The 22,888-nt window shown below is 39.1% G+C and overlaps 2 protein-coding genes and 1 long non-coding RNA gene across 7 annotated transcripts in view; all 3 read right to left on the bottom strand.

Annotated features, from left to right (window-relative positions):
* Window positions 1–1,098: 1,098 nt before the first annotated feature.
* On the bottom strand, window positions 1,099–3,079 carry LOC138308729 (octapeptide-repeat protein T2-like). The gene is made up of 2 exons (XM_069249755.1): window positions 2,732–3,079; window positions 1,099–1,479 (listed from the first exon to the last, which is right to left on the bottom strand). Exons 1-2 carry the CDS (start codon window positions 3,077–3,079, stop codon window positions 1,099–1,101), a joined length of 729 nt encoding a protein of 242 aa, XP_069105856.1.
* A 260-nt stretch (window positions 3,080–3,339) lies between these two features.
* Window positions 3,340–7,648, bottom strand: LOC138308458 (uncharacterized). The gene is made up of 2 exons (XR_011206136.1): window positions 6,883–7,648; window positions 3,340–6,851 (listed from the first exon to the last, which is right to left on the bottom strand). It is a non-coding gene; the product is annotated as an uncharacterized lncRNA (long non-coding RNA).
* A 2,849-nt stretch (window positions 7,649–10,497) lies between these two features.
* LOC138308559 (diacylglycerol kinase theta-like) overlaps window positions 10,498–22,888 on the bottom strand; it is a 61,440-nt gene continuing 49,049 nt past the window's right edge. For 2 of the 5 annotated variants that reach the window (XM_069249603.1, XM_069249607.1), the window contains exons 14-21: window positions 22,183–22,334; window positions 20,765–21,022; window positions 19,283–19,486; window positions 17,467–17,622; window positions 16,597–16,762; window positions 14,507–14,605; window positions 13,787–13,914; window positions 11,122–11,186 (exon numbers count right to left, since the gene is read on the bottom strand). In XM_069249603.1, the coding sequence (XP_069105704.1) occupies window positions 13,792–13,914; window positions 14,507–14,605; window positions 16,597–16,762; window positions 17,467–17,622; window positions 19,283–19,486; window positions 20,765–21,022; window positions 22,183–22,334 (1,158 nt within the window). In that variant the 3' untranslated portion in view covers window positions 11,122–11,186; window positions 13,787–13,791. Of the gene's footprint in view, window positions 10,543–11,121; window positions 11,187–11,543; window positions 11,572–12,148; window positions 12,195–13,415; window positions 13,452–13,786; window positions 13,915–14,506; window positions 14,606–16,596; window positions 16,763–17,466; window positions 17,623–19,282; window positions 19,487–20,764; window positions 21,023–22,182; window positions 22,335–22,888 lie in introns of those variants that run through there. The other 3 variants (XM_069249604.1, XM_069249605.1, XM_069249606.1) reach the window with 3 other exon arrangements.

The raw sequence follows: 22,888 nt of genomic DNA, 5'->3' as shown, positions 1-22,888 counted from the left end.
TGATGTTTACTTTGTCTTTGTGACGTTGACGTTCTCTTTTTGTGATGTTGACGTTCTCTTTTTGAGACGTTGAAATTCTCTCTTTGTGATGTTGACATTCACTCTAAGTAATCTTGACATTCTTTTTTGTGACATTGACATTCTCTCTTTGTAATGTTGACATTCTCTCTATGTTATGTGAAGATGACCCTCTCTCTTTGTGATGTTGACGCTCTCTCTTTGTGATGTTGACGTTCTCTCTTTATGATGTTAATATTCTCTCTTTGTGACGTTGACATTCTGTCTTTGTGACGTTGACGCTCTCTCTTTGTGACGTTGACATTCTCTCTTTTTGATGTTGACGTTCTGTCATTGTGATGTTGGTGCTCTCTATGTGAAGCTGACGCTCTCTCTTTATGATGTTGATGCTCACTCTATGTGAAGCTGACGTTTTATTTTTGTGATGTTTATATTCTGTCTTTGTGATGTTGACGTTCTCTCTTTGTGATGTTTACATTCTCTCGTTGTGATGTTGACGTTTTGTCTTTTTGACATTGACATTCTCTCTTTGTGATGTTGATTCTCTCTCTATGTGAAGCTGACGCTCTCTTTTTGTTATGTTTACGTTCCCTCTATGTGATGTTGATGCTCTCTCTATGTGAAGATGACCCTCTCTCTTTGTGATGTTGACGCTCTCTCTTTGTGATGTTTACATTCTCTCGTTGTGATGTTGACGTTTTGTCTTTTTGACATTGACATTCTCTCTTTGTGATGTTGATTCTCTCTCTATGTGAAGCTGACGCTCTCTTTTTGTTATGTTTGCGTTCTCCCTATGTGATGTTGATGCTCTCTCTTTGTAATGTTGACATTTTCTCTTTGTTATGTTGACGTTCTCTCTTTGTGACGTTGCTGTGCTCTCTTTCTGATGTTGCCGCTCTGTCTATGTGAAGGTGACATTGTCTCTGTGTAATGTTGACGGTTCTCTCTTTGTGATGCTGACACTCTATTTTTGTGATGTTGACGCTCTCTCTTTATGATGTTGACGCTCTCTATTTGTGATGTTGATGTTCTCTCTTTGTAGCGTTGACATTCTCTCTTAGTAATATTGACAATCTCTAATTATGATGTTGACATTATCTCTTTGTGACATTGAAGTTTTCTCTTTGTGGCATTAACGTTCTCTTTTTGCGACGTTGACATTCTCTCTTTGTGCTGTTGACGGTCTGTCTTTGCAATGTTGACGCTCTCTCTATGTGAAGCAGACCCTTTCTCTTTGTGATGCTGACATTCTCTCTTTGTGACGTTGACATTTTCTCTTTTTGATGTTGACATTCTCTCTATGTGAAGCTGACACTCTCTCGGTGATGTTGACGCTCGCCCTTTGTGATGTTGGCATTCTCTATTTGTGGCGATGACATTCTCTCTTTGTGATGTTGAAATTCTCTCTTTGTGACGTTGACATTCTCTCTTTCTCTCTCTTTGTGATGTTGACTGCTCTCTCTGTGACAATGACATTCTCTCTTTGTTATGTTGAGTTTCTGTCTTTGTGAAATCATTTCTCTCTTTGTGATGTTGATGCTCTCTCTATGTGAAGTTGACGCTTTCTCTTTGTGATGTTGACGCTCTCTCTACGTGTAGCTGATATTCTCTGTTATGTTGACGTTCTGTCTTTTTGATGTTGACGCTCTCTCTCGTTGTGATTTTGTCAGTTCTCTTTGTGATGTTGATGTTCTCTCTTTGTTTTGTTGACCCTCTCTCTCTTTGTGATGTTGACGCTCTCTTTATGTGAAGCTAACCTTTTCTTTTTGTGATGTTGATGTTGTCTTTATGACATTGACATTCTTTCTTGGGGATGTTGACGCTCTCTCTATGTGAATGTTTTCTCTTTATGATGTCGACGTTCTGTCTTTTTGATGTTGATGGTTCTCTTTGTGATGTTGAAGTTCTCTCCCTATGATGTTGATGTTATGTCTTTTTGATGCGTTGACATTCTCTCTTAGTAATATTGAAATTCTCTTTGTGATAGTGACATTTTCTCTTTGTGAATTGACATTCTCTCTTTGTGATGTTTATGTTCTTTTTTTTTTGTGGCATTGACATTCTCTCTTTGTGGCATGACATTCTCTCTTTTGATGTCGACATTCTCTCTTTTTGATGCTGACGCTCTCTCTTTGTAATGTTGACATTCTCTCTTTGTGATGTTGACATTTTCTCTTTGTGAATTGACATTCTCTCTTTGTGATGTTTATGTTCTCTTTTTTTGCTGATGCTCTCTCTTTGTAATGTTTTTATTCTCTCTTTGTGGCATTGACATTCCCTCTTTGTGACGTTGATATTCTCTCTTTTTGATGCTGATGCTCTCTCTTTGTACTGTTGACATTCTTTCTTTGTGGCATTGACATTCCCTCTTTGTGACGTTGACATTATCTTCTTGTGATGTTGACGTTCTCCCTTTGTGATGTTGAGGTACTCTCTTTGTGATGTTGACGTTCTCTCTTTGTGATGTTAATATTCTCTCTTTGTGATGTTGATGTTCTCTCTTTGTGATGTTGACACTCTCTCTATGTGAAGCTGACCCTTTCTCTTTTTGATGTTGACGTTCTCTCTTTGTGATGTTGACGTTCTCTCTTGGTGATGTTGACGTTCTCTCTTTGTGATGCTAATATTCTCTCTTTGTGATGTTGATGTTCTCTCTTTGTGATGTTGACACTCTCTCTATGTGAAGCTGACACTCTCTCTATGTGAAGCTGACCCTTTCTCTTTTTGATGTTGACGTTCTCTCTTTGTGATGTTGACGTTCTCTCTTGGTGATGTTGACGTTCTCTCTTTGTGATGCTAATATTCTCTCTTTGTGATGTTGATGTTCTCTCTTTGTGATGTTGACACTCTCTCTATGTGAAGCTGACCCTTTCTCTTTTTGATGTTGACATTCTCTCTTTGTGATGTTGACGTTCTCTCTATGTGACGTTCTCTCTTTTTGATGTTGATATTCTCTCTTTGTGATGTTGACGTTCTCTCTTTGTGATGTTGATGCTCTCTCTATGTGAAGCTGACCCTTTCTGTTTTTGATGTTGACATTCTCTCTTTGTGATGTTGACATTCTCTCTTTGTGATGTTGACGTTCTCTCTTTTTAATTGTATGGGTAACCACAGACTTCCCAACTTCAGTTACAATATCCAGACAGTTGATGTATTTATGTATATAAGATTTAGCCTAACAGAGAGTAGGGAAAACTATGGTAGGCAATAAGTTAAAATGTCTTCATATCTCAAATTATGATAAAACAACACATCTTGGACTAAAATGAAAGCCTGTGAACAACAATGTGTCTACTCTATCAAAGAAATAAGCAACTAGAATACAATTGAAAACTTTTATCTTTATTCTTCTGATTCCTTAACAATAATCTATTTATCATATAAGCCATGAAATCTGACACCACGTAAGGAAACCAACAACTGGCATTAACCACGACAATGTAGTGGTTACCATGACAACGCAGTGGTAAGATGTTACCATGACAACAAGTTGTAAACATCACCATGGCGATGCAATGGTAAATGTCACCACAGTAACACTGGATAAGCGTTACTATGACAACGCAGTGGTAAACATTACCATGATAAAAATATATCACAACTAACTTCATGGCCGAAGAGGTAACACCATATTATCTGTAATATAGACTGTGTCTCAGTACACAGAGCTGTATAATATGAGGGGCACCCTGTGGGCACTGTGATGAGATATTCCCGCTAATTCAAGCAAAATCTATATAAAAAGTAAAATATATCTTAAAAATAAAAACAAAATGAGATTCTTATGAGAGATGTTTACACCTGTCTATTGTAAACAACAGAGTTTTCAAACAAATGTCCTACTAAAATATATTGACAGCAAATATGGTCCACCATTTTTAAATCTTTTAAAAGTAGCTTTTCTGTTTTTCATACCAATGTAAAATTAGTTACAGATAAGAAAAATAAAATTATGAAATCATGCCAATGTAAATGAAAAAAATGCCATACTTTCAAACATAAACTTCACAGAATTCAACGATTTCTCGTCTGTTTTGATTGAGTGAAAATGTTTTGATATCTATAATACACCGCGGTAACAGCTTTTAGTGGGTAACTATAGCAGGTTCATGTAAATTGTTGAGATTCATTAAAATGTTAAGAGCACAAAAAAAAAAAGAAAAAAACCAAAACAAAAAACAACCAGTAATATATATATAATATATAGATATCTTATAAATAATAAAATGACTAAATTTTCAGTCTGTGTAAAGTCAACTGAGAAAAAAACATTAAAGAGTAAAAAGTAATTGCACAACCCTTCAAGTCTAATAACAACTAAATATGCTTATTATTCAGCCTGAAATCATAGAAAACTAGATAGATAATATTAATCTAAGTAGAGGTGACCCTGATGTAAAGTTATATCTAAGAGGAACCCTAATGTAAAGTTATAACTCAGGTGGACCCTGATGTAAAGTTATAACTCAGGTGCACCGTGATGTAAAGTTATAACTCAGAGAGAACCCCGATGTAAAGTTTAACTAGGGGAACCCTGACGTAAAGTTATAACTAGGGGAACCCTGATTTAAAGTTATAACTCAGGTGGACCCTGATGTAAAGATATATCTAGGGGGACCCTTATGTAAAGTTATATCTAGGGGGACCCTGATGTAAAGTTATATCTAGGGGGACCCTGATGTAAAGTTATATCTAGGGGGACCCTGATGTAAAGTTATATCTAGGGGGACTCTGATGTAAAGTTTTATCTAGGGGAAACCCTGATGTAAAGTTATATCAAGGGGGAACCCTGATGTAAAGTTATAACTAGAGGGAATCCTGATGTAAAATTATATCTAGGAGGAACCCTGATGTAAAGTTATAGCTAGGGGGAACCCTGATGTAAAGTTATAGCTAGGGGACCCTGATGTAAAATTATAACTAGAGGGAATCCTGATGTAAAATTATATCTAGGAGGAACCCTGATGTAAAGTTATAGCTAGGGGGACCCTGATGTAAAGTTATAACTAGAGGGAACCCTGATGTAAAATTATATCTAGGGGGACCCTGATGTAAAGTTATATCTAGGGGGAACCCTGATGTAAAATTATAACTAGAGGGACCCTGATGTAAAATTATATCTAGGGGACCCGGATGTAAAGTTATATCTAGGGGAACCCTGATGTAAAGTTATATCTAGGGGAACCCTGATGTAAAATTATATCTAGGGGGACCCTGCTGATGTAAAGTTATAAGATATTAATATCACAAGATTGGCTATATAAAGAGATATGTTACTGTGGGACCTTGTCATGTAATATATATAAGCTCAATTAGCATAGGCAGTCAAAATGTGCAGCCAGTCAATGTGTTCAAGGAAGTGTAATGAAATTAACACATGAAGATTCAATGTGAACTTTGACCTTATTTGACCTTGATTGTATCGTGACCTTTACAAACTCAGTACACAATGACCTGCAATACTTGTTAGGAAAAGGTACAATTAATAGGTCATTGAACTCCTTTTTAATATCATTCTCCCGTTTAAAATCACATTTCTGTTAATAAGATTTTTTCTTTTAATATCATAGTTCTGTTAACATCATATTCTTTGTAATATCATATAATTTACTGGTATTTTTGTTCCTTGTATGCTTTCTTTTTCTGTATATCATTTTTATTCTATTGTTAATTTTCCACAATGTTTATCAATTGTTTATGAATTCCCAGTGACTCCTATCGGTGATTACCATTTTCTACAGAAAGCAAGGCTAAAGCACGAGTGTGTATTAATACAGTTTTGAGTCATAAATTAACTTTAATCCAAATTAAAATTGAACCAGGAAGTTTATAGCTTAAATGTGAGAGCTTTCAATGGTTTTTCCAGACATTTTTGGTAATGACTTCAGTATACAACTCTGCAACTAATGCGAGAGGTATCAATGTTTCCAGCATTTTCTGGTAATGTCTACATTATGAAGTTCAGGTCTTAATAAGAGAGGTTTCAATGTTTCCTATTTTGGTTATGACTCCTATATTTGGTGTGATATATTAAATTAGATTAAGTTCCACTGTGGATTCGTACTTATAAGCTGACCTAGCACTGTGACCAGCTCAGCATTAAAACATACATGGTCATATCATTATCAGTGTATGTTTCTTTGTAATAATAAACAAAACCAAAACAAAAACAAAAAATAAAAATTGCAAACAGTTTCACATGCCTTTCTGCTTCCTTTTTTGAAAAGAAAATATACAGTATTTTGATAGCAGCCAGTCTTAAAACTTATTTTAAAGACTGAAAAGAGGAAATGTTTGAAACATATATAATTATGTATATAATATACATCACTACAAATCAACTCTCGGACTCTCTCAATCCTGTATATACACAAACATCTACTTGCATGCGCACTCACCTACGTACAACCATACACACATGCACTCAACGCACACACTAATCCTAGTCACAGGCGAATATCCCCGCCATCAAAATATACAAAATATCAACTACCCAGGGTTCTGTCATGCCTTGAGATGGGGAGGCCAATCACTTCCACGTGTACAGTGTTACAGAATACTACTTTCTATCTGGTATAACATAAACAGCCACCAGGTGGTGCTCTACAGCACAACCCTGCCATATTGGGGACCACAGCGGTCACAACCTACCACAATGGGGACCACAGCAGTCACAACCTACCTCATCGGGGACCACAGCAGTCACAACCTGCCACATTGGGGACCACAGCAGTCACAACCTGCCACATTGGGGACCACAGTGGTCACAACCTGCCACCATGGGGTCCACAGCAGTCACAACCTACCTCATCGGGGACCACAGCAGTCACAACCTGCCACATTAGGGACCACAGCAGTCACAACCTGCCACATTGGGGACCACAGCAGTCACAACCTACCCGCGGGGACCACAGCGGTCACAACTTGCCACATTATGGACAACAGAATTCACAACCTGCCACAATGGGGACCACAGCAGTCACAACCTACCTCATCGAGGACCACGGCGGTCACAATCAGCCACCATGGGGACCACAGCAGTCACTACCTGCCACGATTGGAACACAATCTGTCAGGGTTGTGCTAGGGACCTATAACCTACCATTGTATCACAGTATCACCCTGTTATCAGGGTGTAACCGTGATTTATCACAGCCTGATGTCATCAGTCCTCACTTACCCAAAACCTAGTGATGTCATCAGTCCTCGCTTACCCAAAACCTAGAGATGTCATCAGTCCTTACTTACCCAAAACCTAGTGATGTCATCAGTCCTCACTTACCAAAAACCTAGTGATGTCATCGGTCCTCACTTACCCAAAACCTAGTGATGTCATCAGTCCTCGATTACCCAAAACCTAGAGATGTCATCAGTCCTTACTTACCCAAAACCTAGTGATGTCATCAGTCCTCACCTACTAAAAACCTAGTGATGTCATCAGTCCTCACTTACCCAAAACCTAGTGATGTCATTACTCTTTGCTATCTACAACCAGTCCTTGCTAATCTTCAATCTATTGTTGCCATCAACATTAACTCATCAGATACCCTGTGATGATAGTTATTGGGTTGTGCAGAAGTTACTATGGGCAAACACTGTGCTTGTGGTAACCACAGACAACTGTGTGGTAAAGGTTTACTATGGGGCAACACTTGGTTGTGGTAACTATAGACAACTGTGTGGTAAAGGTTACTATGGGCAACACTGTGGTTGTGGTAACCATAGACAACTGTGTGGTAAAGGTTACTATGGGCAACACTGTGGTTGTGGTAACCACAGACAACTGTGTGGTAAAGGTTACTATGGGCAACACTGTGGTTGTGGTAACCATAGACAACTGTGTGGTAAAGGTTACTATGGGCAACACTGTGGTTGTGGTAACCACAGACAACTGTGTGGTAAAGGTTACTATGGGCAACACTGTGGTTGTGGAAACCGTAGACAACTGTGTGGTAAAGGTTACTATGGGCAACACTGTGGTTGTGGTAACCACAGACAGCTGTGTGGTAAAGGTTACTATGGGCAACAATGTGATTGTGGTAAACAACTGGCAATGTGTACTGTGGTAAACAGGGAAACAGATTAAGTGCTAAAGCAAATGACAGTAGAACATCATTAAAAGGTTCAATAGGACATCACTGCAGCAGACACTAGGACATCACTGCAGCAGACACTAGGACATCACTGACCCAGACACTAGGACATCACTGACCCAGATACTAGGACATCACTGACCCAGACACTAGGACATCACTGACCAGGACACTAGGACATCACTGACAGACACTAGGACATCTGACACAGAACTAGGACATCACTGACCCAGACACTAGGACATCACTGACCCAGGGACATCACTGACCCAGACACTAGGACATCACTGACCCAGACACTAGGACATCACTGACCCAGACACTAGGACATCACTGACCCAGACACTAGGACATCACTGACCCAGACACTAGGACATCACTGACCCAGACACTAGGACATCACTGACCCAGACACTAGGACATCACTGACCCAGACACTAGGACATCACTGACCCAGACACTAGGACATCACTGACCCAGACACTAGGACATCACTGACCCAGACACTAGGACATCACTGACCCAGACACTAGGACATCACTGACCCAGACACTAGGACATCACTGACCCAGACACTAGGACATCACTGACCCAGACACTAGGACATCACTGACCCAGACACTAGGACATCACTGACCCAGACACTAGGACATCACTGACCCAGACACTAGGACATCACTGACCCAGACACTAGGACATCACTGACCCAGACACTAGGACATCACTGACCCAGACACTAGGACATCACTGACCCAGACACTAGGACATCACTGACCCAGACACTAGGACATCACTGACCCAGACACTAGGACATCACTGACCCAGACACTAGGACAACACTGACCCAGACACTAGGACATCACTGACCCAGACACTAGGACAACCCTGACCCAGACACTAGGACATCACTGACCCAGACACTAGGACATCACTGACCCAGACACTAGGACATCACTGACCCAGACACTAGGACAACCCTGACCCAGACACTAGGACATCACTGACCCAGACACTAGGACATCACTGACCCAGACACTAGGACATCACTGACCCAGACACTAGGACATCACTGACCCAGACACTAGGACATCACTGACCCAGACACTAGGACATCACTGACCCAGACACTAGGACATCACTGACCCAGACACTAGAACATCACTGACCCAGACACTAGGACATCACTGACCCAGACACTAGGACATCACTGACCCAGACACTAGGACATCACTGACCCAGACACTAGGACATCACTGACCCAGACACTAGGACATCACTGACCCAGACACTAGGACATCACTGACCCAGACACTAGGACAACCCTGACCCAGACACTAGGACAACCCTGACCCAGACACTAGGACATCACTGACCCAGACACTAGGACAACCCTGACCCAGATACTAGGACATCACTGACCCAGACACTAGGACAACTCTGACCCAGACACTAGGACATCACTGACCCAGACACTAGGACAACCCTGACCCAGACACTAGGACATCACTGACCCAGACACTAGGACAACCCTGACCCAGATACTAGGACATCACTGACCCAGACACTAGGACAACTCTGACCCAGACACTAGGACATCACTGACCCAGACACTAGGACAACCCTGACCCAGACACAAGAACATCACTGATCCAGACACTAGGACATCACTAACCAGACACTTGAACATCATTGACTAGACACTAGGACATCACTGACCAAGTCTTTCTATCACTGTACTATAATTAAATTTCTTATATTTGTGACCAGCAACAGTAGTTTCTGTATCCATAACAACCACATAAATTCTGTTTCCCTGGTTACCAGCAACAGTAGTATTTGTAACCATAACGACCAGATAAATTATGTTTCACTGGTTATGAGCAACAGTATTATCTGTATCTATAACAACCACGTTAGGTCTGGTATTTCTTGAAATAAATGAACTTCTGTATCTAGGGACACAAAAGGTACACATTTCTGGTGACAAATATCACTGGTATTGGTATCCATAGCAACCAGTGATAAAGATTTTCATATCCATAACAACCATATATAGTCTATTCCCTGGAAACCAATAACAGTGATTACCCCTATCACCTGATACCATCACCTGTAATCATGGTTCACCATCACGGTAATATCTGTAATCGTGGTCACAGCAAAAATCATCACGGTAATAACAAATCTGTAATGTGGTCACCATCACGGTAATATCTGTAATCGTGGTAACAGCAAAAATCTGTATCCCTGGCCATCAATAACAAAGATTTCTGTATCCATGGGGACCATAATAGCTATATCCATGTCCTTGGCGACGGCACAATGTCTGTATCCAGGGGACCACCAACAGTAATGACCGACAGCAGTGTGTAACATCAAGACATGAACACTCCCCAGAGTTGGTCCTCAATTCCCCCTGTCTATCACTAGCCTCGTGTCTATTAGTATGGTGTAATAAAACACACTGTAATAAACAACACCCAGTACAAATCTACTGTCTATCACTAGCCTCGTGTTAATAGGGTTAAACAACACCTGTAATAAACAACACAGTCAGTACAAATCTACTGTCTATCACTAGCCTCGTGTCTATATAGGGTTAAACAACACCTGTAATAAACAACACAGTGTCAGTACAAATCTACTGTCTATCACTAGCCTCGTGTCTATATAGGGTTAAACAACACCTGTAATAAACAACACAGTGTCAGTACAAATCTACTGTCTATCACTAGCCTCGTGTCTATATAGGGTTAAACAACACCTGTAATAAACAACACAGTGTCAGTACAAATCTACTGTCTATCACTAGCCTGTTGTCTATATAGGGTTAAACAACACCTGTAATAAACAACACAGTGTCGGTACAAATCTACTGTCTATCACTAGCCTCGTGTCTATATAGGGTTAAACAACACCTGTAATAAACAACACAGTGTCAGTACAAATCTACTGTCTATCACTAGCCTCGTGTCTATATAGGGTTAAACAACACCTGTAATAAACAACACAGTGTTGGTCCTCAATTCCCCCTGTCTATCACTAGCCTCGTGTCTATATAGGGTTAAACAACACCTGTAATAAACAACACAGTGTCAGTACAAATCTACTGTCTATCACTAGCCTCGTGTCTATATAGGGTTAAACAACACCTGTAATAAACAACACAGTGTCAGTACAAATCTACTGTCTATCACTAGCCTCGTGTCTATATAGGGTTAAACAACACCTGTAATAAACAACACAGTGTCAGTACAAATCTACTGTCTATCACTAGCCTCGTGTCTATATAGGGTTAAACAACACCTGTAATAAACAACACAGTGTCAGTACAAATCTACTGTCTATCACTAGCCTCGTGTCTATATAGGGTTAAACAACACCTGTAATAAACAACACAGTGTCAGTACAAATCTACTGTCTATCACTAGCCTCGTGTCTATATAGGGTTAAACAACACCTGTAATAAACAACACAGCGTCAGTACAAATCTACTGTCTATCACTAGCCTCGTGTCTATATAGGGTTAAACAACACCTGTAATAAACAACACAGTGTCAGTACAAATCTACTGTCTATCACTAGCCTGTTGTCTATATAGGGTTAAACAACACCTGTAATAAACAACACAGTGTCAGTACAAATCTACTGTCTATCACTAGCCTCGTGTCTATATAGGGTTAAACAACACCTGTAATAAACAACACAGTGTCAGTACAAATCTACTGTCTATCACTAGCCTGTTGTCTATATAGGGTTAAACAACACCTGTAATAAACAACACAGTGTCGGTACAAATCTACTGTCTATCACTAGCCTCGTGTCTATATAGGGTTAAACAACACCTGTAATAAACAACACAGTGTCAGTACAAATCTGTCTACTGTCTATCACTAGCCTGTCGTGTCTATATAGGGTTAAACAACACCTGTAATAAACAACACAGTGTCAGTACAAATCTACTGTCTATCACTAGCCTCAGGTCTATATAGGGTTAAACAACACCTGTAATAAACAACACAGTGTCAGTACTAAATCTACTGTCTATCACTAGCCTCGTGTCTATATAGGGTTAAACAACACCTGTAATAAACAACACAGCGTCAGTACAAATCTACTGTCTATCACTAGCCTCGTGTCTATATAGGGTTAAACACAACACCTGTAATAAACAACACAGCGTCAGTACAAATCTACTGTCTATCACTAGCCTGTTGTCTATATAGGGTTAAACAACACCTGTAATAAACAACACAGTGTCAGTACAAATCTACTGTCTATCACTAGCCTCGTTGTCTATATAGGGTTAAACAACACCTGTAATAAACAACACAGTGTCAGTACAAATCTACTGTCTATCACTAGCCTGTTGTCTATATAGGGTTAAACAACACCTGTAATAACAACACAGTCAGACAAATCATCACTAGCGTCAGTACAAATCTACTGTCTCTACTCACTAGCCTCATGTCTATATAGGGTTAAACAACACCTGTAATAAACAACACAGTGTCAGTACTAATCTACTGTCTATCACTAGCCTGTTGTCTATATAGGGTTAAACAACACCTGTAATAAACAACACAGTGTCAGTACAAATCTACTGTCTATCACTAGCCTGTTGTCTATATAGGGTTAAACAACACCTGTAATAAACAACACAGTGTCAGTACAAATCTACTGTCTATCACTAGCCTGTTGTCTATATAGGGTTAAACAACACCTGTAATAAACAACACAGTGTCAGTACAAATCTACTGTCTATCACTAGCCTGTTGTCTATATAGGGTTAAACAACACCTGTAATAAACAACACAGTGTCAGTACTAATCTACTGTCTATCACTAGCCTGTTGTCTATATAGGGTTAAACAACACCTGTAATAAACAACACAGTGTCAGTACAAATCTACTGTCTATCACTAGCCTCATGTCTATATAGGGTTAAACAACACCTGTAATAAAACAACACAGCGTCAGTACAAATCTACTGTCTATCACTAGTCTTGTGTCTATACAGGGTTAAACAACACCTGTAATAAACAACACAGTGTCAGTACAAATCTACTGTCTATCACTAGCCTGTTGTCTATATAGGGTTAAACAACACCTGTAATAAACAACACAGTGTCAGTACTAATCTACTGTCTATCACTAGCCTGTTGTCTATATAGGGTTAAACAACACCTGTAATAAACAACACAGTGTCAGTACAAATCTACTGTCTATCACTAGCCTGTTGTCTATATAGGGTTAAACAACACCTGTAATAAACAACACAGCGTCAGTACAAATCTACTGTCTATCACTAGCCTGTTGTCTATATAGGGTTAAACAACACCTGTAATAAACAACACAGTGTCAGTACAAATCTACTGTCTATCACTAGTCTTGTGTCTATACAGGGTTAAACAACACCCGTAAAAAACAACAAAAAATAACCTTTTATCTGAGACCATTGCAACCAAATGTTCCTCCATTTTATTTCAATGGTAACCATTATTTAAGCATTAACTAAGGATGTGTCAATTCACAGATAACCATCTCTTACAGCAAGTAAAAAAGTATAGAAACAAAATGAATTTCAAAACAAACAAGTTCTATCACCATTTTATAGAAACCTGTATATAGGGACCTAGTTACCATGAAAATGTGTAGGTACATGTTGATACCTACTTGAATTAGAGTGGTTCATTCTCCTCTGTCGGGGATTGTAACCGAAGTTGCTCATTATCAGGGAAAAATATACTTGGTTCTGTGTTTCGACGCTTTATCTTATTTTTGCTTTTTTTCAACATTGTTGCCTGAAATTGAAACAAAATTCATATTATAGCACAGTAAAACTTGTTTATAGCAAACATGCTTACAATACATGGTTATAACATGAATTGGCGTTCTATGTCAAGATTCCTTTAAGATGTCTGTAATACTACCCGATATGCTTATAATGAAGTGCCACATTGTTTTATCGTTTCCATACTGTATTAGACTCTGTTGTAAAATGATCTACTCCATTCAGCTTTATACAGAAATCCAGCACTAAAAGGTACGCTGACAAAATTGGTTATTCACCCATTTTTTATTTTGTCTTTAAAAGATTCATTGCTCACTAAACTGCACCTTTAATGCTGATCAAAGTTCTACAACTTAAACTACGTTAAATGCTGATTAAAGTTCTACCACTTGTCCTACCTTTAATGCTAATCGAAGTTCTACCACTTGTCCTACCTTAAATGCTGATCGAAGTTCTACCACTTGTCCTACCTTAAATGCTGATTAAAGTTCTACCACTTGTCCTACCTTTAAATCTGATCGAAGTTCTACCTTTAATGCTGATCGAAGTACTACCACTTGTCCTACCTTTAATGCTGATTTAAGTACTACCACTTGTCCTACCTTTAATGCTGATCGAAGTACTACCACTTGTCCCGCTGGCTGTACCCAAGGCTCACCGTCTACCTGGACAGGTATGTCTGCTAGCAACGTTATCCGTAACTAAAACAAAATATTGTCAATCATAAGATATCCATAATTAAAACAAAATGTCATGTCAGCAATGTAATCGTAAACAAACCATCATCACAATTAGATCTGTAGCTATTAAAAGCTTCCATTCATCTGTGATCAATTATTGAGAAATAGAGCCGACAATAGATCAGAATATCATCAATTATCATCAGTAAATACACCAGCTATAATTAGCTTCAAAGAAATCTGTAAATCTTGACGAAACTTAAAAGTTTCATGGACATTTTTTTTATCCCCAAGCATATCCCTGTATCTCATCCTTACATGTTCCCTCTGTACTATTGGTATCCCAAGGTAGGCCGAGCGTAGTGTAGGCCTCCCTGTATCTCATACTTACATGTCCCCCTGTACTATTCCTATCCCCAAGTGTAGGCCTCCCTGTATCTCATACTTACATGTCCCCCCTGTACTATTGGTATCCCCAAGTGTAGGCCTCCCTGTATCTCATACTTACATGTCCCCCTGTACTATTCCCCCCAAGTGTAGGCCTCCCTGTATCTCATACTTACATGTCCCCCCTGTACTATTGGTATCCCCAAGTGTAGGCCTCCCTGTATCTCATACTTACATGTCCCCCCTGTACTATTCCTATCCCCAAGTGTAGGCCTCCCTGTATCTCATACTTACATGTCCCCCCTGTATATTGTATCCCCAAGTGTAGGCCTCCCTGTATCTCATACTTACATGTCCCCCCTGTACTATTTGTATCCCCAAGTGTAGGCCTCCCTGTATCTCATACTTACATGTCCCCCCTGTACTATTTGTATCCCCAAGTGTAGGCCTCCCTGTATCTCATACTTACATGTCCCCCCTGTACTATTTGTATCCCCAAGTGTAGGCCTCCCTGTATCTCATACTTACATGTCCCCCCTGTACTATTCCTATCCCCAAGTGTAGGCCTCCCTGTATCTCATACTTACATGTCCCCCCTGTACTATTGGTATCCCCAAGTGTAGGCCTCCCTGTATCTCATACTTACATGTCCCCCCTGTACTATTCCTATCACCAAGTGTAGGCCTCCCTGTATCTCATACTTACATGTCCCCCCTGTACTATTCCTATCACCAAGTGTAGGCCTCCCTGTATCTCATACTTACATGTCCCCCCTGTGTTATTGGTATCCCCAAGTGTAGGCCTCCCTGTATCTCATACTTACATGTCCCCCCTGTACTATTGGTATCTCCAAGTGTAGGCCTCCCTGTATCTCATACTTACATGTCCCCCCTGTGTTATTGGTATCCCCAAGCGTAGGCCTCCCTGTATCTCATACTTACATGTCCCCCCTGTACTATTGGTATCTCCAAGTGTAGGCCTCCCTGTATCTCATACTTACATGTCCCCCCTGTACTATTGGTATCCCCAAGTGTAGGCCTCCCTGTATCTCATACTTACATGTCCCCCCTGTGTTATTGGTATCCCCAAGTGTAGGCCTCCCTGTATCTCATACTTACATGTCCCCCCTGTGTTATTGGTATCCCCAAGCGTAGGCCTCCCTGTATCTCATACTTACATGACCCCCCTGTGTTATTAATTCCCAAGTGTAGGCCTCCCTGTATTCATCTTATGTCCCCCTGTTATTGTATCCCCAAGCGTTGCCTCCTGTATCCTTACATGACCCCCCTGTGTTATTATTTCATATAGGCCTCCCTGTATCTCATACTTACATGTCCCCCCTGTGCTATTCGTATCCCCGAGCGTAGGCCTCCCTGTATCTCATACTTACATGTCCCCCCTGTACTATTGGTATCCCCAAGTGTAGGCCTCCCTGTATCTCATACTTACATGTCCCCCCTGTGTTATTGGTATCCCCAAGTGTAGGCCTCCCTGTATCTCATACTTACATGTCCCCCCTGTACTATTTGTATCCCCAAGTGTAGGCCTCCCTGTATCTCATACTTACATGTCCCCCTGTGCTATTAATTTCCCCAAGTGTAGGCCTCCCGGTATCTCATACTTACATGTCCCCCCTGTGCTATTCGTATCCCCGAGCGTAGGCCTCCCTGTATCTGTCCCATGTGCACCACACCTGTCACTCCCACCACTTCAAGATTACCATCATAATGGTTTGGCTTAGAAAAATGATCCTCTCTCTCTGGGCCCCATGGATTGGATCCAGACCCCCAACTGTGTAAAACAAAGAAGGTCATGTAAATACAACATCTTTGGTATTAAGTTTACAAAGATAACAATCTAAACATTTATTTTTATACAGCTTGGGTCCTCAAGAAGTTACTGCAAAACTTTTTTCTTTTGTGGCAACTAAATTTCATGATTTCGATTTTCCACCTCTGGTCAATTGTTTAAATCCAATGTGGGGCAGTTGCAACCTACTGACCGCAGGTCAGTGGTTTTTCTTCTGGTACTCCAGCCGTCCTCCACCAACAAAGGTAGCACATCCTTATATGACCCTGGCTGTTAAAAGTATGTGAAATTAATCCTACCAAAAGTATATTTATCCTAATGATAATAAGTTTTACAGGTGAGATATAGTATAAGTATAATGACAGTATAACGACAGGTGAGATACAGACTTACCTGAGTATATAAGTATAACGATTGGTGAGACTTACCTGAGTATATAAGTATAACAAATGGTGAGACTTACGTGAGTATAATGACATTATAACGACAGGTGAGATACAGACTTACCTGAGTATATAAGTATAACGACAGGTGATACAGACTTACCTGAGTATATAAGTATAACGATTGGTGAGACTTACCTGAGTATATAAGTATAACGATTGGTGAGACTTACCTGAGTATATAAGTATAACAACTGGTGAGACTTACGTGAGTATATAAGTATAACGACAGGTGAGACTTACCTGAGTATATTGAGTATAATAATTCCCTCGACTGGAGGAAGTTCCACTGGTTTCCCATCCACCTCCAGTCTCATATGACGATGTAAATCTTTACATGCTTTTCTGTTTACCATCTTCCGTAAACCAATTTTCAAATACATTCCCTTATTATGTAATCTGAAAATCATCAACGATATTCACTTATTATGTAATCTGAAAATACCAAAGATATTCCCTTATCATGAACTCTGTGCTGTGCTTACTTATACATTTAAAAAATCCTACTCTACTTTAAAATGTCCAAAAAAAATAAAATAAAAATGGCTGACTTTCAGCCATCTGGTTGATGGAACAGTTCCAAAATGCCATATGAACAACTAGGGTCTTAACCTACATATGAAAATTTTAGAAAGATCCCTTCAGTACTTTCTGAGAAATAGCCATAACAAACTTCAACTAATAAAATACAAGATGGCTGCCATTGGGAACCTTAATATGAAATTTGAGAAAGATAGTGGTAACAAGAATTGTTAATGGACAGAAAGTAGACAGACCAAGGACGAAAGATGATTTGAATAGCTCACCATCATCAGATGGACACCAATGAGTTCTTAAATAGAAATGAAAGTGAAACAACAGTACAACCTGTCTTAGCGACCAACTCTGTACGAAGACTACCTGCTTAATAAGACAGCTTTGTAAGGTCCAAATGACAAATTTCAACACAATATGCTATGTTTAAAGACCTCTTCTTAGTCATTTTGGGTGGTCTTTATAGACAGGTTTTTACTAACATTTTTTGACCTATTGGGTGGTCTTTATAGACAGGTTTTTACTAACATTTTTCGTCCTATTGGGTGGTCTTTATAGGCAGGTTTGACTATAACATTTTTCGTCCTATTTGGTGGTCTATATAGACAGGTTTTTACTAACATTTTTCTACCTATTTGGTGGTCTTTATAGACAGGTTTGACTATAACATTATTCGTCCTATTGGGTGGTCTTTATAGACAGGTTTTTACTAACATTTTTCGACCTATTGGGTGGTATTTATAGACAGGTTTTTACTAAAAAATTTCGTCCTATTGGGTGGTCTTTATAGGCAGGTTTGACTATAACATTTTTTGACCTATTGGGTGGTCTTTATAGACAGGTTTTTACTAACAATTTTCATTCTATTGGGTGGTCTTTATAGACAGGTTTTTACTAACATTTTTTGACCTATTGGGTGGTCTTTATAGACAGGTTTTTTACTAACATTTTACGACCTATTTGGTGGTCTTTATAGGGAGATTTGACTATAACATTATTCGTCCTATTGGGTGGTATTTATAGACAGGTTTTTACTAACATTTTACGACCTATTTGGTCGTCTTTATAGGGAGATTTGACTAAAACATTATTCGTCCAATTGGGTGGTCTTTATAGACAGGTTTTTACTAACATTTTTTGACCTATTTGGTGGTCTTTATAGACAGGTTTGACTATAACATTTTTTGACCTATTGGGTGGTCTTTATAGACAGGTTTTTACTAACATTTTTCGTCCTATTGGGTGGTCTTTATAGACAGGTTTGACTATAACATTTTTCGTCCTATTGGGTGGTCTTTATAGGCAGGTTTGACTATAACATTTTTCGTCCTATTGGGTGGTCTTTATAGACAGGTTTTTACTAACATTTTTCGTCCTATTGGGTGGTCTTTATAGGCAGGTTTGACTATAACATTTTTCGTCCTATTTGGTGGTCTATATAGACAGGTTTTTACTAACATTTTTCTACCTATTTGGTGGTCTTTATAGGCAGGTTTGACTATAACTTGCTATAAACTAGCAGTACCTGCTATTGAATTTGTCTGGTTTTTCCTCGCGTGCGATATGGAAGTCGAGACAGAGGTCGGCGTCGATACCAATACCGAAGTAATTGTTCATCACAAAGATAGTGGTTGTGTCTTCATTAGTATTGGCAGAGTTGGTGTCATTGGCGATGGCTACTCTCGTGTCGTTCTGTTCCTTCTCATTGGGGTGGAAAATAACTGTCCATCTGTGTGAAAACAGGGGCATTAATAAGTACACAAGCTAAAAATAGCATCCTTAGAATGAATATACGTACCCAGCCTACTATACCTTTCGGCCGGGTACAAATTGGTCCCTATGTGTCGTAGTGGAGCACTGCCTCCGAAAATCACTCGGGCACAGTTTTCTATACTTTTTTGTAGGTTTCCAACTATTTTATGCGTATACATGCATTTACATATCATTTTTGTCCAAAACAAACATAACTACCATTCTTAATATCTACCGTACCGCTCACACAACGTCAAATTCACAATTTGTGGACTTGTCGTATAAATTCCCTTCATAAAGACCTTCATATGTATTATGTAAAAATATAATGCTTTGATGAGAATTTTATATTTAATGTGTTTCAGTTTTATTGCCTAGTAGGTAAGCGATATCAAACAAGTACGATAAAATGCAAACAAACCTTTAATAATGGTTTGCATAATCATTTCTTTGCTCCATTAGCAGTAATAGGCACCAATTGTAGCTCTAAAGACGACAACATTTTCTGTCTAAAAGTCTTTTGAGCTACAATATTGCAACTATAGCATCCTGGCTAGAGGAGCAGTCATTCTTTTTTGAGACTCATTACATGTCTATAATAATATAAGAAAAATATTTGTGGATTCAAACATTGAATAGAATTCCTATCAATGTAAAAGATGTAGATATGTCGGGGTGGACAACGCACCAGACAAGAACTGAGTGATGTAGCACACAAGAAGTGCTACATCACAACATATATGTCATGACCTATGACCTTATGACCTGGTTGTGCTGACTAAGGCCCAAGATTAACATTTTGTGATTTCATGACATAAACAAATTTGCACGCAAAAGAAATCACATTAGATGTTATACCATCTGTGATATGCTGGATATTTTATAGGTAGAAAGTCATCTAGTCTACATTTCCTAGATTTCTACAGAGTTATCTGCCCTTGAAGCTAAGTATCCATACACTTGATGTTAGTGTAACGTCACAATTGTCAAAGACATACTTTTTGCTCAAAAGATGATTATTTATATATACCTACCCGTAAAGACAGACAACTCTGTAATATGCGAAGACAGAATAATTTGCTTGGATGTTCACAAATTCAGCGAGTCTTAACTTATTATTGAATGAAAAGTTATAAGAAATGTCCCTGCATTTATTCATTCCAACCCTGCAGACACATTTGAATCCTTCTGATTCAAAGACTGGAACAGTTCATTATGAATTATCAGGGGTAAATTCTGTGTAGAGAGTACTCACCGATCTAACTTGATCTCCTCTGCATCTATAACATCCCTAAGGAGATTGAGTGGGTCCTCGCCGCCGGTGTAGCCGGGCCCCCACCGTAGCACACGCGCTAGGTCATTACCTGTACCCAGGGGTACAATGGCTAGGGGTGGTGACTGACACACAGCATCCTGTCCGACATTATCCAGACACGACAGGGCCCAGCCCACCGTACCGTCACCCCCACAGGCCAGGATTTTGTAGTAAGGTATATTACGGAACACATACAGCCTGAAAAACACAAATAGTAACTGTTCTTAGGCTAGGTTTGTAGTTATATTATGGAAAACATACAGCCTGAAAAAACACAAATAGTAACTGTTCTTAGGCTAGGTTTGTAGTTATATTACAGAACACATACAGCCTGAAAAAACACAAATAGTAACTGTTCTTAGGCTAGGTTTGTAGTTATATTTCGGAACAAATACAGCCTGAAAAAACACAAATAGTAACTGTTCTTAGGCTAGGTTTGTAGTTATATTACGGAACAAATACAGCCTGAAAAAACACTAACAATACTTATTTATTGGCCAGAATTTGTAGATGCATTTTGGAACCTACAGGAATTTGCAAACACAAATTGAACACGTTCATAGAATTTTTGCACACTTTATAACATAATTCAAGTAAAGTTTTTATTTTGGTTGTACATTTTATTAGGAGATATACAAACTAGAACTGTCGCCAGAGTGGACAACTAATACATCCTGCTGTACAAATTTAGTTAAAACTCTATCAACAGGGGGCACTGCAGAACCCTTTATAGTTTACTGAACAACCCTTTATGTCAAGAGTTCTGTGTATGAAAGTTTATCAAAATCTGTCAAGTAGTTTAGGAGGAGTTTGCCAGACAAAGTTGTCTACAGACAGACAGAAAGACGGAGGAACAGACTACTGGATTCCAGTTTATTTCCCTTAACTTTGCTGTGGAGGTTATCATGAACACTGCATCATTCAATAGATATTCCATTTCTCCCATACTTCACAGGGATATCCCGTGGTTGCTAGGTAACTCTATCTTACACAGAGGGGTATAAGTAAGCTCACACGCACTAGACAATTATGTTACATCATCAATAAATGCGGCATAACCGCGGCGTGCATTGTAGATGACGTCATCAATTTTGACCCATAACATTGTTTCTGCATAATGGCGCAATGAAACAGCTGGAAACAAACAGGAATTTCGTGTTTTTTCTACAAAGTATGGGAGAAAAAGAATCAAACATGGGTCTATCAAGTGGACAGGGATGTCTCAACCTCGTGAAAGATATTGGCCGTCAACCCTCGGCAAGCCTCGGGTTGACCAGCCAAAATCTTTCACTCGGGTTGAGATTTCCCTGTCCACTTTACAGACCCTTGTAAGATTCTATTAGTCCTGCTCTACTTACCCTGGCAGGGGGCCGCCAGTCTCTAGATTAAACACTTGGTGAGGATTTAGAAGTTTGCGAAAGGAAGTTATGAGTTCTAGGCCCTGACAACCGCCACTCTTTACATTGACAAAGACGAGTAGTGGGTTAAAGTTCTCTGGGATCATATGTGACTGAAACCGAAAATAATATATACAATTAGAAAACTTTCTGGGATCATATGTGACTGAAACCGAAAATAATATATACAATTAGAAAACTTTCTGGGATCATATGTGACTGAAACCGAAAATAATATATACAATTAGAAAACTTTCTGGGATCATATGTGACCGAAACCGAAAATAATATATACAATTAGAAAACTTCTCTGGGATCATATGTGACTGAAACTGAAAATAATATCTACAATTAGAAAACTTCTCCGGGATCATATGAATAAAAACCGAAAATAATAAATACAATTAGAAAACTTTCTGGGACCATATGTGACTGAAACCGAAAATAATATATACAATTAGAAAACTTTCTGGGATCATATGTGACTGAAACCGAAAATAATATATACAATTAGAAAACTTTCTAGGATCATATGACTAAACCGAAAATAATATATACAATTAGAAAAGTTACCAAAAGAAAAGTTACCAAAAATAGGATTTCATAGATCTACCCAAAATATTACCGTAAATGTAAAGATTTCATAAATCTACCTAAAATATTACCG

This window comes from Argopecten irradians, chromosome 15 (assembly GCF_041381155.1).
Source record: "Argopecten irradians isolate NY chromosome 15, Ai_NY, whole genome shotgun sequence".
NCBI classification, from domain to species: domain Eukaryota; kingdom Metazoa; phylum Mollusca; class Bivalvia; order Pectinida; family Pectinidae; genus Argopecten; species Argopecten irradians.
This window is presented reverse-complemented; position numbering and strand designations above follow the sequence as displayed.

What these genes read in the sequence shown, in the direction of transcription:
- LOC138308729 (XM_069249755.1), bottom strand. Translation starts at nt 3,079, where the DNA reads ATGTCAACATCACAAAGAGAGAATGTCAACATCAAAAACAGAAAGGGT. An exon ending in CAACATCAAAAAGAGAAAGG is followed by an intron (nt 1,480 to 2,731) that starts GTCAGCTTCACA and finishes TCATTGTCACAG; the next exon opens with AGAGAGCAGTCAACATCACA.